General features: G+C 42.5%; 1 protein-coding gene across 3 annotated transcripts in view; it reads left to right on the forward strand.

The window, feature by feature from the left end:
- Positions 1 to 19118, forward strand: part of stag1 (STAG1 cohesin complex component) — a 135298-nt gene that overhangs the window by 36541 nt on the left and 79639 nt on the right. For all 3 annotated transcript variants that reach the window (XM_008106421.3, XM_062976459.1, XM_062976460.1), the window contains one exon: positions 8254 to 8387. In XM_008106421.3, the coding sequence (XP_008104628.2) occupies positions 8359 to 8387 (29 nt within the window). In that variant the 5' untranslated portion in view covers positions 8254 to 8358. Of the gene's footprint in view, positions 1 to 8253; positions 8388 to 19118 lie in introns of those variants that run through there.

Genomic DNA, 19118 nt, shown 5'->3' on the forward strand with positions numbered 1-19118 from the left:
AGACTCCCTGTGGCGGGAGCCCTTACTCACAAGTGCCCGTTATGGCTTTTGCCCTTGTTCTCACCAAATGTCTGTGCCGGTGGTGGGACTAATAGGAAAATCTGCCCTGAGGGTTTTAGAGGTTATCGATCATAACAAGCACTTTGAATTGCGCCTTGAAACAAATCAGCACCCAATGGAGCAAGTCATAGATTTGCACAATAGATTGGGCATATTTTGATGAGATGACTTGATGTGCTCGCTATAGATATTACAGAAGGTCTGTCCCTCAGTGTGTTTTAGTTTCATCTTATTTGGTTTTGAACCCCCCTGACTTTAGTATGAAATTGTCAGTAACCTGTAAATGTTTTACCTTAAAATACTCAAAGTAATGTTGTTCTTTGATTTTGATTTCTGAATCTGTATTCTGTGCCTCAGGATTGGTAACATTTCTATCTTTTCTAGATTACTTGAATATCCTACAGGTGTATTTAATGTTATTTGGCTAATACCAGTATTATAGTGCAGATCTCTATTGTGTGTTCCCTGTGCCTTTTTGCCATATCGTTTCTGGCATCAACATTTCAGGCCTTTGTGTTGAGCTTTGTGTTTAAAAAACTGCCTCTGCTCTCAATTCCTTATAATCTTTTATGATATACTATAGTCTTTATCTTTTCTACACAAGATAGCATTCAGTACCTCTTTTCTGTCTATTTAATTTGTAAGGCTACTCAGCATGGGGCTCCATATGTATCCTTCTGGGACGCCTTATGGGAATGGGTCTTGGAGGTAATGTTCTACAGTGGCTCTGGTCCTTCCTGGAGAACCATACCCAGAAGGTGTTGTTGGGACACATATTTGGCCCCACAGCCATTGTCCTGTGGGGTCCTGCAGGATTCAGTACTTTCTCCCATGTTGTTTAAACATCTACATGAAGCCGCTGGGAGAGATCATTCAGAGTTTTGGAGTTCGATATTATCTGTATGCAGATGACGTTCAACTATATCACTTCTTTCCACCTGCTACTAAGGAGGCTGTTCAGGTCCTGAACTGGTGTTTGGCAGTTGTGATGGCCTGGATGAGAGCGATCAAATTAACACTGAATCCAGACAAGACAGAGGTCCTCTTTGTCAGCCGCAAGGCCGAATAGGGTAAAGGGTCACATCCTGTGTTGGATGGGGTTACATTCCCCCTGAAGACGCAGGTTCGCAGCTTGTGAGTTCTCCTGGACTCATTGCTGAGCCTGGAGCCCCAGGGAAGCTTTTGCACAACCAAAACTTGTGTGCCAATTGCGTCTGTATCTTGGGAAGTCAGACTTAGCCACAGTGGTCCATGCTCTTGTTACATCCTGTACAGATTACTGCAAAACGCTCTATGTGGGGAGCCTTTGAAGACTGTTTGGAAGCTTCAGTTGGTCCAACGGGGAGCAGCCAGGTCGCTCACCGGAGTGTGGTATATATAGGGAGCACACAACTCCCCTGTTGCGCCAGCTCCATTGGCTGCCAGTCTGCTACCGAGCACAATTGAAAGTGCTGACTTTAGCCTACAAAACCCTAAACGATTCTGGCCTAGCTTACCTGTCTGAATGTATTTTCCCTTATGAACCACCTCAGAGATTAAGATCATCTGGGGAGGCTCTATTCTCGGTCCTGCCTTCTTCGCAGGCGTGACTGGTAGAGATGAGAGACGGCCTTCTCAGTGGTGGCCCCTCGTCTGTGGAACTCCCTCCTTAGTGACATTAGATCAGCCCCCTCCCTCCTAGCCTTCAGAAGGAAAACAAAATCTGGCTCTGGGATCAGGCTTTCAGAGAATAGCGCACTGCAGTAATATGTTTGGAATATGTGCAATGACTATGGAACGGCCTTAGGCTATGATTTCTGGATGGTGTGATTTCAATATTGAATGTAATGTTTTAAAATGTTTAATATGTATTAATTTTAATTCAATTTATTTTAAGCTTAATGTTTGTATGTGTTTAAGGCATTGAATAATTGCCATATGTAAGCCACCCCTTCAGGGTAGAGAAAGACGGGGTATAAATAGGGTAAATAAACAAACAAATCAAGAATTCCAAGTGCTGTTGAGATGCCTACCAATCAGTGTTTTTGGTAAATGTTAATGGTGGCATATGTGCTGTGATAAAGTTGAAAGTTTTCTGTGCTTAAGATAGAGTCATTTACTTGTTCTTTGTTTATTTGTTTGTAGCTTTTCCTCTGAGGAAAGCAAAATCAGTTTCATTTCAGGAGTTTTCTGGCTAATAAGTGTAACATAGGGATTGCAGTAGAAAATTAAATATATTGTACGTTGTTGATTATTAACAAGCAATTTCAAACTTGGGACTTACAATTTGTTTATCAAACTAAAATTTATTTCAAACCATAATTCCTAGTTCTCATGTTATTACAATCCAGGAATCTGCTGAAAGCTTGATTTATTCCTCCTGCTGACTTCATAGGAGGATGTAGGCATGTATAAGCCCTGGAGCTTTGTGCAAACTCATTACTGCTCATGACTGAATGCTAAAATATGGATTAATAACACTTGTGAAGGTAGTCAGTGCTTGTATGCTGCTCATGCTATCACAAATTATCTTTCAACATTGATACACAAGGTAATATGTACCTCCAGAGAGTAGTCCAGTCCGTTTTCCCCTCATTTCTTGAGTCTTTCCTTTTGTATTTTTCTTCCTGATAATGTGGATCTTTATAATCTAAACTAATCTTGGAGTTAATATGTTTTATCTTTATTCTTAGCTTAGAACTTAATACTCATATTTATGTCAGGTGTCAAGGCCACAAGATGATTTCTACATACCAGATATTTCCTTTTTGTGAACCTCTCATTTTAAACTCTTATGAATTATGCTTTCTAATGACAGGCATGTTATACTCACTCTGATGGTACGTACTTAAAATGCATAACATGTATTGCAGAAAGCAGTGGTTGCTATAGCAACTTGCTAGTAGGTCACAGGCAGTGTTGTGTATATATGATCTGGCTGTTAATGCACGTTAATATGCCTGATGAGGAAGGAAGAAACACAGAAGCTAGGAAAGAACTGGAATCTTTTGGAACATGTATTGTGATACAAATTACTGCTAAGTTATAATTTAGTGGAATTATTTAATTATTTATGCTTAAATATAGAATGAATACAGAATCCCCTCCATCCCATTAGAATTTGAAATGGCATATACTATGCATTACGTATATATCAGTTTAATTTTTCTGTTAGTGATTTAATTACTATTTGGCTTAATTTGTTTAGGATTAATTTTGAATCAGTGCTATTCTTTGCTGACCTCGTACAAGTCTTCTAGTTCAATCTTCAGTGGGGTTGAAAGAGAAAGTAAATCAGTGGCTGGCTAACCTTTGATTTTCCAATCCTTGCTTGTGCATGCAACTGGGATGGAGGGCAACCCCTACTTTTTCAATTGCAGGTGGGGGCTGGGAGATGTCTTATGTCAGCTCCAGGCTAGTATGGAAGATAGGTCTGATGGATGAAAGGTGCTTTAGACCCAGCAGATTCTGACTTGACAAGTGTGGCCTCAGATCAACCATCTACCATGAAGGAAACAAAATCATCACTAGATCTAGGCCTGCAGAGCTTTCTGTCAGTGTACTTGAAGTCCCTAGTGTAGATATCCTCTTGTGAACAGAACTCTTCTCTACTTGTATTAACTATTCTTGAACAGCTGTCCAAAGAGTTTTGGTTGCCTTTGATGTCCTCTGATTTGGTGCATAGTAGGCATCTCACACAGTTTATTTCATTTTTTTTCACATTATTTGGGGTCACTAAATTCAGAACTGTACAGAGTTCAACACTTTGATGTATATAATGTTCTGATGTATACATTGTTATACCTCGTCCTGGAACAATAGGTTTTATTTGTTGTATAAACTAGATTCAGGGTTACATATTTCTTTTGCAACCCAGAATCTAGGTGCAACCTCTGGAAAGAGTGTGGGAGCGAGAAATGGCATTAATCCTCCTGCAGTTTTGCCCACCTCTTAACTAGACTAAGGGCAGCTGTGAGATATGCATAGACTGTACTTTTTCTTCAAAGTGCACAAGATAATGGTTTTTTAAATTTAAATGTACTAAACATATTCCTCTTCCTTCTGTGGTTAAAGGTTCAGGTTAAGGCAGGAATACAAACCTTCTGATGAAATTATTTCCTGAAGAGCTGTTTTTCAGTACTATAACTAGCAGATAAACCAATTATGTACAGTCCTGCGGTCAGTGTATGTGGTTGCTCATCAATGAAGAGTAGAATTATGGGGAGGCTGCCAAGATGTTCATAAGCTGTACATTTCCTATAAAAATAAAGCCTTAACTTTCTGGATATTGCTATTGCATTTTTATTCAGCTTTTCTTTGTTTACAGAATTCTTGATCTTTATCTTTGCAGTTGTGTGAAGAACTGCTCTTGTTTATGTCAAGTTAAATCCTCTTAAAGTCACATGATAGGATAGCAAGGTAATCAGTATCAAGAGTTTGGCTACATTTTTATGAGTTTGCATCTCAGTGATTAGTTCCTGAATTGTGTTATTACCAGTATATACCTTGCTCCACATACCTACAAGAAAGGACAGAGGAAGTAAAATACATTACAGACGATATACATTTAAAAAAAATCTTCTATTTGGTTATGACTATAGCATAGTCTGTAGTGGCTGAATCTCCTCATGTTTCTTCATTTTGGCTGACAAACTCTTGCAAGGATGATGGACTCAGGATTGGTGACATTTGGAGCTGCCATGTTAGGGTTTTGTGTGGAGTTGCTATCAAAGTGGAGTTGGTTTCAGTCCTGCTGTTGTTGCTGTCTTAAGGAGAGGGAAAATAACTGTTTTCACCAGTTTACCTTCTAGAAAAATAAGGTTGTACAAAACTATTCTATTTTAAATGTAATTTTTATTTTTGAAGTACTTTCATTTATTGGAGGAATGTTGGAGGGAAAAGGTTATCTTAAATATTGCATTTGTGAAAAAGAGTTATTGGAAGGTAAAGTTCTTTCCTCCTCCCCTTAGTATTGTTGGAGATAGCAACCTTTTCAAGCCTCCTCTGTCTGATGTTTGTCTGTTTGTAATGTGTTGTTAAATTTCCTGAAGTGTATGTTTTATTTGGTTTTCAGTTTCCGTAGCTCTACTTAAAGCAGTGGGAGGGGTTGCAGACCATGTGACTGGTTCAGTGACTGTTTAGAATGTTCAGTTTTAAAAAGGATGACATTTGAGGCTTGAGTCTGTTTGAGTACAGAAGCCAATGTTAGAAGTTAGAAATCAGTTGAGGCTTGTGTTTCCTTAGAAGTAGATTGTTATTAAAGACAGCTGTACAAAGAAATATGGTTTTTGAAGAGACTGTTAAAGATTATAAGTTAAAGATACAAACTGAAACATTTTAAAGCTTAATCTGACAAGAAATGAAGTTATGAGTAAAACCATTTTATTTTAAAAGAAGTCCACTTGAATCTTTGTCTGCTGAAAGCATCGAATAGAAACAAGATATTATATGCCCAGTGATCATCCATTACTCAATAAACTAAAGGAACACTTCTGAAATGCTGCTGCCCAATTAGTTATGATCCCCATTAAGTTATGATCCTAACAGGTCCTAATCCATTCGCCCAGTAGGTATTATCCCCCCATGCTACCCAGAGTGGTTTGGACAATGAAATGCAGGACAGTGATGGAGGGCTCTCTGAATATTAGATAGAAATATTTTCTCTGTGTTCTGATCTTATTCAGGAAAAATATCTTCACCTGAGGATAACAGAATCTCACCTCCTTTTTCAGCAGCCTACTATGAAACAGCTCATCCTATTCTGGAGGGTCCTGGAACTTTCTGATATGCTTGGAGATGAGTTGAGTTAAACATGGCACCAAGAACTTTGCTCTCAAGCATGTCACTGGGCATAGCACTCCATCTCTTTGTTTCTTTTTCCAAGGTCTCTCAATGGAATTCCATAGCTAGGTGAAGATTTGAACCCTGATATCCTGAGTCATAGTCCAGTGTTCAAACCACTACACCATGCTGGCTCTGTATATCCTTTTGTGAATCCATTAGAGTTCTAATATTTTCAGGATAGGTCTTTCTCTCTTTTCACTAGCTTCTGGATCTTGTTTGGTGGGAACAAGGGAGAAGGCTTTCTTGGTGGCTGCTCCCAGACTTTGGAACTCTCTCTATATGAAGGCTTAGATGACCCATTTCTTGCTCAAAATATTCTTATGCAGTCAGACCTTTAAAAGCTGTCAGAGATTAGCTTTTTTATACTGCCTTGTTTTGTGGTTTGTATATCATCCTTCAATGAATTTTAATTGCTTTAACTTTATACAGTTTAGATCGCTTTTAAGCAACCTTTTACATAGTTTTTAATCTGTATTGTTTTGAGACCCATCATCAAGGAAGAGATGGAATATAAATGCAAAAAATAAATAGTGGGTTCAGATTTATCTCTCTTATATAATTCTAAACAAGCTAAAATAAGTTAAGTGTGTAAAGCTTTTACACTGTGTTAATGTTCCATCTAGAAGACAATAAGAGGGCAGCAGCAGAGATTTCATCACCCCAGACATTCAGCTCTGAAGGTTGACACCTTGTTTCTATGTTATCTCAGGTATATATGTCACTGGGTAATTATAGCTGGACATATATTTCAGATTCACTACTTGCCTCAGGTGAATAAGAAACTGCAAGCCTGATGTTTAGTTCAGCCTTAAAGATGTTTTTAAACAGTTGCTCCTGACATACACACGCACAAAACAGAGGGAGGTAAATAATTTATTGTCAAATAAGCAAAGCTTTAATTATTACACTATTTGTGAGGAACAAAGAATATGCAAAAAAAATTTAAAAATCGTATATCCAACTGTGTTTGTGAGAGATGGTTAATTTTTATGATCATGCTAAGGTTTTAGGTATTCCCTTTATGAAAATTTGGAACCAGTTATTATTTCTTTCAGATTTCTTTATATTTCTTATTCCTTCATTCCAGTCTGTCTTCCATTTCCTTACTTCTTTGGTGCTGGTCTTCTTCACCTTTCTTCCATAAGCTCATGTGGTGTCTTCCATTCTTTCCTTGACTCCTTTTGTTTCAGAGCATATCAGCTACTTGTTGCTAGGGGATTCACTTAACCACACTGCAAAAATCTAACCTGGCAGTAGACTTGAATACAGGCAATCTCCCGAGTTACAAACATCCGACTTCCAAATGACTCATAGTTAAGAATGGGGGTGAAATAACAGGAAGTGAGGGAAATCTTCTCTTTAGAAGGGAAATTCACCCCTGAAAGAGTTATCATGGGGAAAAGGTGTCTCAACTAAAGCTTTACCACAAATCCTTGTTTGCACAACAAGCCACATTTTTCAAAGCCCAATTATCACAGGGACAGAAAGTAGGGTGAAATCTTCTGAACAGGCATAGACAGTAAAACAAACACCACAGGGATATTAACCTTTCCTTATGCTATCCAATATGTGTGAGTGTGTGTGTGAGTGTATGTGTGGCTGGAGCTACAGCTAAAAATGTACCTGTTCAGACTTACAAAAAATTTAACTGAAGAACAAACCTACATAACCTATCATGTTTGTAACTTGCGAACTATCTGTAATCTGAAATGTAACTTCCATATTAGAACCAAACTGTAGATCCTTCACTTCCTAAACAAGTGGCAACATTCACCTTAATTTACATAAAATAAAGAGCTGTAAAAATTAAGCTTGCAAGTCCTCATTTATAATTTTTGACTTTGAGATAGCAATAACTGAAGGGTAGTCATTATCCTTGGCACCTGAGCATTTCCTGATATTTTTTAAAGAACATAACTTTACTTTAAAAATAGAACAAAACTTTACTTAAATTTTAAATTTCAAGTCTAATTATGCTCTTTTATATTGAAAGCTTTAACTTTACAAAAATGTAGCTTTTTTATTCAGTGTAAAAACATCTGTGTAATGGCGGTTCAACTTGATTATGTATTTTTCATTGATACAGTCAGTGCTGACTCACAACGTATGCATATCATGTTTTACTTCTCAAGGTGTCCTGAGCATTTGAGAAAGGCAGTTCTAAATATGGTACTGTATCAGAATTGTACTAGTGAACTACAGTTTTTAAACCATATTTGTCTTTAGACAAATATGGCTAGGATATTGTGAAATACTTCCTTTTGTACATCAAAACATGATGTAAAAAAATTGTTTTTAAAATGTTTTTCTTGCATTTGATCTGTTTCATTATTGAATTGTCATTTTAACTAGGTTTTGTTTTATTTGTAGGTTGGATTTGGAGATTGCTTTGAAAATAATAACTACATTGGCTATCAAAGATACCGTTACAAGATACTCCTTGGGTTCTATTAACAGTTCATAGTGGACTACAAAATGATTACTTCAGAACTACCGGTGTTACAGTGAGTAAATTTCCTAAAAATACAATTTTGTGTGTGCTTTTATTCCTCACATATGTAATCAATGTAGCAAATTATTTTGAGGGCAAGACTATTCTTTTGGATAATATAAAAATTTGTGTGTTAGATCTTTCTACAGTAAACCAATTGAAATAAGTAGGATTTAAGTTAGTTGCACTATTTCCATCTTTCCCTGTATATAACTGCCTGACCATGGAGATTTGCTAAGGAAGCCCACCTCTGTATCCCACCATTGGAAACAATATTTTTTCTTCGTGTACTCTGTGAATGCACACTAATGGAGAAGCTGCGCCTGTGCAGGTTCCGACGGAAACTCTTCCAAGCTGAAGTTCAAATTTTGGCGGTAACCACGCCCCCCTTCCCAAGGGGCATATAAGGCAGCCCCGGGCGCCCGCTCTCCAGTTCCTTTTTTTCCGCCGCAAGGTTCACTTCGGACTCTTCGCATGTCTACTACTCGTTTCAAACGCTGCACGCAGTGCGCTGCTAAAATTCCTGATTCCGACGGCCACGCCAAGTGTCTCTTCTGTCTTGGCGAGGCTCATGTGGTCGGTACCTGCCGCTTCTGCCTAGCTCTCACGGCTCAGGCCAGAAAGAACAGAGCCGCTAGGCTCAGAGCGGCGCTCTACGAAAGATCTCTCACGCCAGAACCGACTCCGTTGACGTCGGGTACGTCGTCGTCTTCAGCTCTGAGAGCAATGTCGGCGCCAACAGCTAAGGCTCCGACAGCTAAAGCCTCCTCGGTCTCGTCCAGGGCGTCTAGGACCTCCAGGGCCGCTAAACCGGTCAAGCCACCGTGTACTGTGACGACGGCTACCGTGTCGACCCGCTCCGGAAAGGAGGGGCCTTCCTCGACGTCGAGCTCTCTGGCTTCGGTGACCTCGATCCGCTCTCGTATCGGCTCCCCTCCGTCCTCCTCTGCTATCAAAATAGCCTTTAAGAGGGCTCACGAGGAGTCTCGTCGAGCGCAATCTGACTCAGCTGTGGTTCCTCCAACACCAGGCAAATCCTTGAGGGTTGCATCCAAGCAACCGCCGACAAAAAAAACGGCTGCCTCAGCGCTCCTCTTCTTCGGCTTCCTCAAGGAGGGACCCGCCGTCCTCCTCGGCAACCTCCTCGAGAAGGTCTTCTCCGATTGTGCCAGCCCAGAGGCCTAGAGATGTTTCTCAATCTCCTTTGCACCCCCTGTCTGACGGGGAGCTGCAGGACTCACCCCACCACTCTACCCAAACGGTGGTCAGGGTGCCAGTGCCGGAGCCTCTTGCACCGCTTCACTCATCGCGCCAACAGCTCTTCCCTCCCACCTCGACACCGGAGCGTGGCAGACAAACGGCTCGCCTGGCTCGAGCAGCCCAGGCCTCAGCCTCTAAAGACCCTCGGCTCCCGGCCGTCTCTTCCCGTGAGGCCATGCCTCCCCCCGAGACTGTGCTTTCTTCTCCCCCTCAGTCCCCCCAAGGGGCTGAGGAGGAAGATGTTGACATTGACCGCCCAGACTCTGTCCTCTCGGCTTCGGTAGTCTCTCTCGGACTCGACCTCTCTCCTCCTCACGATGTGTATGAGGCGGACCCGCCTTCTCCTACTGACAATATTCGTGCTTTCTCTGATCAAATGGTCAGAATGGCTGACGCCCTGGGTTTGGAGATCAAGCAGACTTCCAAAGCAGTGTCTGATCCAGTTTTCAAAAGGGTGCAGGCCCAAGCTCCGCTGGCCACGCTACTCCCTTTCCTGCCTTATCTCTTGGACGTTATCCAGGCCTCCTGGAAAACCCCTTCCTCCATACCCCCGACCTCGAAGAGGATCGAGACTTGGTACCGTACCGACGACGATACCTTGGAGTGGCTGAAACACCACCCCGACCCCAACTCCCTGGTCGTCAAGGCCTCCCAATCCTCAGGTCGTCAGTCGAACACTCCGGCCGACAGAGAAGGGAAGCGCTTCGACGCTGTGGGTCGAAAGCTTTACTCCGGAGCCCTTTTACTTTGCCGGATGGCAAACTATGGAGCCTGCATGGGTGCCTACCAGCAGATTATCTGGGAGAAGGCACAACCCTTCTTCGCTAAACTGTCGGACGAAGACCGCTCCGTTCTTACCACCCTCCAACAGGAGGCTTACTCGCTCGCCCACCACCAAATCCAGATGGCGAAACATACCGGGGACACGGCGGGCAAGATGATTGCCCACGCGATCGCCATCCGTCGCCACGCCTGGCTGAGGTCGTCAGGTCTCTCCTCATCCTCCAGACAGGTCATTGAGGACCTCCCCTTTGATGCACTTGGACTATTTAATTCCGGTACCGATGACAAACTCAAGTCCAATCATGACTTTAAAATTCTTGCGTCCAAATGTGGCGACCAACCGCAGCCACAGCGTACCCGCTGGTTCCCTCATCGCTTCCGTCGCTTCCCGCCGCAATCCTTCCGGCACCAATCTTTCAAGCGCCCCTCGGGCTCGAGCAATCAAAGCCATCACCAACCCCGTCGGGGGCCTCATCCGCAAAAGCAACGGGGTCGAACCACTCCCGCTCCTCCACAGGCTCACCAGCGTACCTGACGCCATCCCTTTTTGCCAAAGCTCCTCGTCCGCTACCGATGTCGAACCCACGCTGCCTCGACGCTCCTGTGCCTTCGCCGACCGCCTGGCCCCCTTTTACAATCAATGGGAGTTCATCACTTCAGATGCTTGGGTTCTTCGCATTGTCCAAGAGGGCTACGCCTTAGAGTTCACAGAGCTCCCACCTACAGGTCACATTCTCTCTTCAACTCCTTCTCCAGAAATACTGGCCGAAATCGATGCCCTCCTGGCCAAAGGGGCCATCCGTCCCTCTCCTCCCGAACTGGACCCACAAAGTTTCTTCTCCAGGTACTTTACGGTCCCGAAGAGGGGGACCTAAGGGCCCTCAATATCTTCATTCGCCCTTCCAAATTCAGAATGGTCTCTATTGCCTCTATTCTCCCGATGCTGCAGCTGGGAGACTACTTTGCCTCCATAGACTTACGAGACGCTTCCTTCCACGTAGCGATACGGGAGGCTCACAGACGTTTCCTCTGTTTCAAAGTCCTCGACCAAACCTACCAATTTACCGTTTTACCCTTCGGCCTAGTCACGGCTCCAAGGGTCTTTACCAAAGTTGTCACCGCCGTAGCGGCCCACCTCAGGCTGCATGGCATCACGGTCTTTCCTTATCTGGACGACTGGCTTCTGGTCGGGCCCGACCCTGTACTTCTCGAAAGCCACGTCTCCTTCACGCTGCGTCTCCTAAACTCTCTCGGCCTTCAACTCAATGCCGAGAAGTCAAATCTCTCCCCGTCGACCAAAATTCGATTCATCGGAGCTCTCTTCGACTCCGTCACACAGACTGTCTCGTTACCGCTCGACAGATTCCTAGCTCTCCGCCACCAGATCGCCCTATGTCGATCCGCCCGGAGGGTCCGAGCCCGTGCCGTTCAAGTCCTCTTAGGCCACATGGCCTCCACGGTTCTCACGACCCCCTTCGCCAGGCTGCGTCTCCGGGTTCTACAAAGGTGGTTTATAGACACCTTCAAGCCGCTCTATCACCAAAACTCAAAGTACCTGTCGATACCGTCAAGCGTTCGCCAATCCCTCTCATGGTGGACGTCTCACCGGAACGTATGCAGGGGTCTTCCATTTCATCCAACCCTACCTTCAATAACCATAACCACGGACTCCTCCACCTACGCTTGGGGAGCCCACATGAACGGCCTGACGGTCCAAGATCTTTGGTCCCCATCCGAGAAGACCAACCACATAAACTTTCTCGAGCTTCTCGCCATCCTCAAAGCCCTGAAAGCTTTCTCCCGCCTCATCTGCCACAAATCCATCCTCATTCAATCGGACAATCTGGTAGCAGTATTCTACATCAACAAACAGGGCGGTACAGGTTCGAGAAAGTTGATGCACCTCTCCTCCCGCCTCTGGCTTTGGTGCATAGCCCACGACGTCCAGGTCTCCGCGATTCACCTTCCGGGTGCCCAAAACGACTTGGCAGATGCCCTCAGCAGGATGACATCCTCCTCCCACGAGTGGAAGCTCGATCCCGAGATCCTCCACAATCTGTTCCTCGACTGGGGGCGACCTACTCTGGACCTTTTTGCCTCCCCCCAGAACGCTCAACTACCCCGCTACGGAGCGAGGCTTCCCCCGAACTCCTTTCCCGGCTGCCTAGGGGACGCCTTTCTGCTGGACTGGTCAGCGGAGATGCTTTATCTTTTTCCCCCTATTCCCCTCATACCGAAAGTCCTCGAAAGACTCCTCTCGATCTCGGTCACAGCGATTCTCATAGCTCCGGCCTGGCCCTGCCAGCCGTGGTATCCAGCCCTTCTTCGTCTCTCCAGAGGAGCGTTTCGCCCTCTGCCTCCCTCGCCGCACCTTCTCTCGAAAGAGGACGGTCAAATTCTTCACCCGGACCTTCCTTCTCTTCATCTCACTGCGTAGAAGATTCTTACCTAACCTCCCTTCCACAAAACCTCCAGGATGTTCTTCGGGCAGCCCATAAGCCGGCTACAACCAAAGCTTATACCTACAAACTTTCTCGCTTTCACGCCTTCCTTCGATCCCGTAATATCGACTCCTTTCCAATCTCGGTATCGGTGGTCCTCGATTTCCTTATGACTCTTGTCGAGAGAAAACTCTCTCTCGCTTCTATTAAGGCTTACCTCGCAGCCCTTTCCTGGTCTTTTCAACGCCATGGTCAGCCGTCTCTCTTCTCTCACCACCTGATCAAAACATTTCTCCGAGGCTACAACAACATCTGCCCACCGTCGCTACCGCCTACGCCGGGCTGGAACCTCGAACTTGTACTCTCTCAACTCACATCTGCTCCCTTCGAACCACTGGCCTCAACTGATCTCCGCTTGCTTTCGTGGAAACCAGCCTTTCTAGTGGCAATCACTTTGGCACGACGGCCATCCGAGCTTGCTGCTCTCAGGGTCGATGAGCCATATCTACGTTTCCACCACGACCGTGCTGTCCTTCGCCCGGACATTACCTTTCTCCCTAAGGTGGTGTCAGCTTTCCACCTCAATCAAGACATTGTTCTACCAGCTTTCTTCTCTAATCCCTCCTCTCCTCTCAAGCGAAAACTGCACCTTCTCGACGTTCGCAGGGCGCTCCTCTTCTACAAGGACCGTACCAGGGGCATCCGTAAGACTCAGAGACTCTTTGTCGCCTATGCCCTGGACAAGTTGGGTAATCCCATCTCCTCCCAAAGGTTGTCCCATTGGATTGCTCAGGCCATTGAGTTGGCTTACGAGCTGGCCAAACGCCCTCCCCTTCCATCCATCCGTCCGAGATCAACGAGGGGCCTCTCGGCTTCGACCGCCTTCCTCAGGGGTATCCCGCTCGACTCCATTTGTAAAGCGGCAATCTGGTCGAACCCACTTACGTTTGTCTCTCACTACAGGCTAGACAACAAAGCCCTAAAAGACTCGGCCTTCGCAAGATCAGTACTCTCATCTTGCCTATCCTGACTCTCAAACGGCCTTCTTCTCCCTATACTCACCCGCAGGTGACTCTCTATACCTCTCCTTCAAGTTATGGGGCCAGTTTTTCTCCCCATACCTATACCTCTGGGGACATGTTTTTCCCTGATTGTGTTGGGCAGTTGCTCTGTAACACTTTATTGACCCTGATGGGTGTGTCAAGTTATGTGATGTTTTCCCCTCTTCCCTTGGGAGAGCATTCATATGCACTGTACTCAATTTCTGTGTTTCTATTACGTTTATTCAGTATTTCCTAATATGTCCCGTTTTCTTATACTATGCTCATGCTGACATTGCACTGGTCCTTTCGGACAACTTATTGCACTGGTCTCTTGGGACTGTTATCTCAATGTGTCCTAATAAACTTATGTTTGGACATTCACTGGTTTTCGAGTTTGCCTTGTCCCACCATCCGGGACCTTAGCGTGTCAGTCTCCATTAGTGTGCATTCACAGAGTACACGAAGAAAAAGGACAGGTTGCTTACCTGTAACCATGTTTCTTCGAGTGTACTCTGTGAATTCACACAAACCCGCCCTTCCTTCCCCTCTGGCAAACCTCTCCCTTTCTCGTTGCCTTGGCGGCGTAGGAACTGGAGAGCGGGCTCCCGGGGCTGCCTTATATGCCCCTTGGGAAGGGGGGCGTGGTTACCGCCAAAATTTGAACTTCAGCTTGGAAGAGTTTCTGTCGGAACCTGCGCAGGCACAGCTTCTCCATTAGTGTGAATTCACAGAGTACACTCGAAGAAACATGGTTACAGGTAAGCAACCTGTCCATAATGTGGAGATCCTTGCTGTGGTAACTTCAGTGGAGTTCCCTTCCTTTACAAGTCAGATTGGTGTTGACATGGGCTTCACTTCAGTACTAGATTAAAACTTCTCAAGCTTTTGAAACCCAGTCACTGTAGTGTGGTTTTGGCAAATTACTTGCCCTTTGTTTTGTTTTGCTGAGTTTGTTAAATTATTTTAAATTACCTTAAGATCACCAGTTAAAATATTGGATATACATTCTAAAAGAAATAAACTCTACTCTAGATAGGACCAACCTTAGGATCAGTGGCAGTCTGGTTGTTCCTCTTAATTATGGTTTTCTATTATGTACAATGCTTGATTTCAGATCTGAAAAAAGGATAATACAAATGAGACTGCCTATTTTTCATGATTTGGGAAAAATTGACTTTTCATACTTTAAGACTTCATGTTATATGTATCAAAGTATGTGTTTTCATGGTCATCTTTGCAGTGGAACTATGGTGCAGCAGCCATTGTGTCCTCTTACATGTAAGTGTATGAATTCCAAAATCAGAAAACCATGCTACATCAAAATACATTCCCATCTATTTGCAATTTTCCCAACATAAATTGAAACTGGATGATTATTATTTACTGAGTGTGTGTATATATCTTCAAATCAGCTATTGACATGTGGCAACCTCATGAATTTCATAGGGCTTCCTTAGGCAAGGGACACTCAGAAGTGGTTTTTGCCGGTTCCTTCCTCTGAAAAATAGCCTACAGCATCTGGTATTCATTGGCAGTCTCCTGTCAAAGAGCTGGCTTTTCTTAGCTTCCAAGATCAGACAGGTGCCTACAACATTTGGACTACAAGCATATCATAAAAATAAATAGGTTATAGAGTAAAATTATAAGGGGTGTATTCTGTCCTGTAGTTGATTAACCTGGATGTTATCTCCCAAAGTCATATTATTGTCAATTTGCATATGTGTATGTTGAAGAGTCAATGCCACTTTTCTTCACTAAAACGAGTTTTAGTGTAATGAGCGGAACTTGCTGAATCAAAACATATTCCTCAAATTAGAACAGCTAATCATGTACTCTACCACTGTTGATACTGTTTCTTACCATATGTAGTATATGAGCCAAAATACATACAAGTGATGGAAATTATTGTCTGTGAAATAAAGTGTGTTAAAGTTGCTACTATAAATTCACAGCACTTGGAAATGCAATATCATAGACGAATTTGGGAATTTGAAATATTGGAGCTTTTGACGTCACTTTTATGCCATATCATATATATAAGCCACCTCATTAAAATGTTAATGTACTACTGGTTTCGGAATTTTTCATTAATTATAAGCATATTTCTCATGTTTTAGAATTTTTAAAAAAAATTCTTGAAGATTTAAAGCCAATTTATCAAGCACTCTTGATTTTGGTGTCAGTATACAACAGAGAAAAGATAATTTTACATCACTAAATTTTTTTATTAATAAGAAGTAAGAAAATGATCATTTTCTCCATTGAAACTTGTATTTAAATCTTGCAAGTTTACAATTCCTATCCTTTGGTCCTCTAACCTTATCTAGAATTGAATGCGAAGTTCCATCTTATGGAATACAATATTCATTGTTTTTCCTTGGGCACTTGGATATAAGCTGCTATGTCAGATGTGTTTTGACAAAACATATTACTTTTCTACCAAAAAGAAATTAAATTACTAAGGTGTATACTTTGCTATAAAGGGAACAAAGCTTCATCAGAAAACCTTATGCAAGAGTTCAGTTGTGTTCTTTGTTAATTTGATTCTGATGTACAGTAAAACATGCACAGAGTTTATTGAACAGAATTGGGATATCAAATAAGAAACTATGGTATCTTTCAATTTTCCTGCATTTTAGCCAGGAAGCCTATTTATGGAGACATATCATCAGCAATTTTGGGCTGCATTATAAGTAGGTTAAATTTTGTTTAAAATGATAGGTTTTTTGGCTTGTAGTTCCAAGTTAAATGAGATACTGGTGATATAATAATCATATAATTCTGCTGATGCCAATAGGCACTTATACTAGTGTAATATCCCAATGTTGTTATCAAGACTGTGGACCCTTCAGCAGCAAAGCAGTATAAATAAATCAAAGTGTAGCAATATCATATTCTAACATCTGTGCAACACTGCTGGTTCTTAGCAATAATGACATGGTGTATAGAACGTTTACATTTGCTAAGTATGTTTAAGTATGTTTAAATCACCCGCACCTGTATGAATCATCATAATTCAGTGAATCCACATAATTGATGTACCATAAGGACCATACAACTTAACGTTGGAACCTTGATAGGGAGGAAGAGTTACCTATTTGACAGGTAGATGTGACTATATTTGGCATCACTATCACCTGTTATATAATGTCCTTCAGAGGAAATGTAATGTAAATCTAGAACCCATGGCGTCTCCCAGAAATATGTTTGAAGAAAATGGGATTGTTTTGCTATAAAGAACTACAAGAAACAGTAGGAAGAACAACAGTGAAAGGTACAACTAACCTTCCAATTATTCAGTGGCACGGAAGGGTAACCTACTGTGATGGTGAACATGAGTTGTGGGTTTGTATACCCTCATGGGAGCATGTAAAATCAAAGCTCGACTAATGTCAGCATCAAAATTAAAATTAAAATCCAATATCCATATCCTACTCTATTCTAGTAAGTAATCATTGGAAAAAATAGTCGTTTATTTCTTTAATCAGTGTTACAATGGTAAATTATTAACCATTCTGAGTTTTTAAGTTCCCTTGTTTGTGGATAATCAAAGGTTTGCATGACAGTTTCTCAGTTCTTCTCATATATTTCTTCTGTTGTATTTGCATACCTGTATTGAGATTTTTATTCTAAGATTAGATTAAAATGCTGCTTTTCTTTTTCATGAGTGCTTAAAATGTGGCCAGTGTGATTTGAGTCTTTTTCTTTGAATAACAAGAGAACCTTACCAAAATGATTTGTAAGGTCTGAGGAGTTTCAAGAGTGGATTGTCATGTGGAACTGCTGTTTAAATAACACAACTGCAAAGCCCTCAGGGAGAATGGGACTAGTTTTTAGTTATTAGGATCATACTATAACATTTTAAAATGTCAGGCAAATAACAAAAAAGAACAAGTATCTCAAGTTATTTTGGCGTGACACAGCAAGATTGTCAGTGACCATTACACTGATTAATTTTTGAAAGTAGTAAAGCATTATTTGCCTGAAAATCAGGTTGATTTGGAATCTTTTATTTGCTTTAAGCATAACGTGCTACTGAATTGAACTGCTGTTTTATCTTTCTTTCATTAATTGTAAGCCATGTAGGTTAAGATTATAGAAAAACATGTAATGATTAATAATTGTAGAAAATTGAAGGTATCCTTCTACCTCAGTATAAAGCGTGTAGTGATAGACAGTTGCTTAGTCTTGGTTTTTTTAGAATCTTTACTGAAAACAGAGTTCTTGTACTAGCTTTTAATCTGGTTTTATCTCAGATCTTTAGAATTGTGAGACTTGCATGCATCATAATGTGCTAATACAATACAAGGAGTGAGCATAGTGTAGAGCAGAGCTTTCCAAACTATGTCATGTGAAAAATGCACCCCCTCCTAACAATCAAAGGCTGCCTAGCCAGAATGGTCGAGTATCTGCCCTTGAATAGCCTGGTCAGCTGCTTAGATAGAGCATTTTGCAGCCCCTGGAGGAGGAGGAAGCAGTGGGAGCAACGATGTCAGCGGCTACTCAAGTAGCACCAAGCCCAAACCCAAGGCCCCACCATCCTCCTCCTCCTTGTTGTCTTTGACTGTGGTGCCTGGCCTGAATACTGCTTGACACTCCCCACCCCCATGGCAATGCCCAAATATCAGCCACAGTGAGAGGGGAGGGAGAGTGAGGACAAGTCCAAAGAGACCCCCAGAGGGCATCCAGTTGAACCCCCTTCAGCCAGGTAAGAAGACACAGTCAAAGTCCTCTCAACAGACAGCCATCCAGCCTCAATTCAAAAACCTCCAGAGAAGAAGACTCCACTGGATTCCTAAGCAGTCGATACTTTGCTAGAGTTGAAAGACAAATGGCATTTAGTCCAACCTCACTTCAGCCAGGCAGGAATGCACAATCAGATCACTACAGAAGTGGAGTACTGATGCTGTTCAAATGTAGGTACTGTTATAAGTTTTATAATTTGCACAATTTGTTGATTCAATTGCAGTAATCACCACTAAAATGTCTAGGTTTCTAATTAAGAAAAGAAAATGTGTTGAACCACATGAAGCAGGCATAGAGGAAACTACACAATATTCCACTGTAGTTAAAGAAATGTAAAGGAAAATTTTACAGACTTCATTGTATGAAAATAATATATTTATATATATACTAGCTGTGCCCAGCCACGCGTTGCTGTGGCGGAATCTGGTGGTATGGGAAATAAAGTATTGAGGAATTGGTGGTAGCCAATTC

The sequence above is a fragment of the Anolis carolinensis genome, chromosome 3, assembly GCF_035594765.1.
Source record: "Anolis carolinensis isolate JA03-04 chromosome 3, rAnoCar3.1.pri, whole genome shotgun sequence".
In the NCBI taxonomy this organism is placed as follows: domain Eukaryota; kingdom Metazoa; phylum Chordata; class Lepidosauria; order Squamata; family Dactyloidae; genus Anolis; species Anolis carolinensis.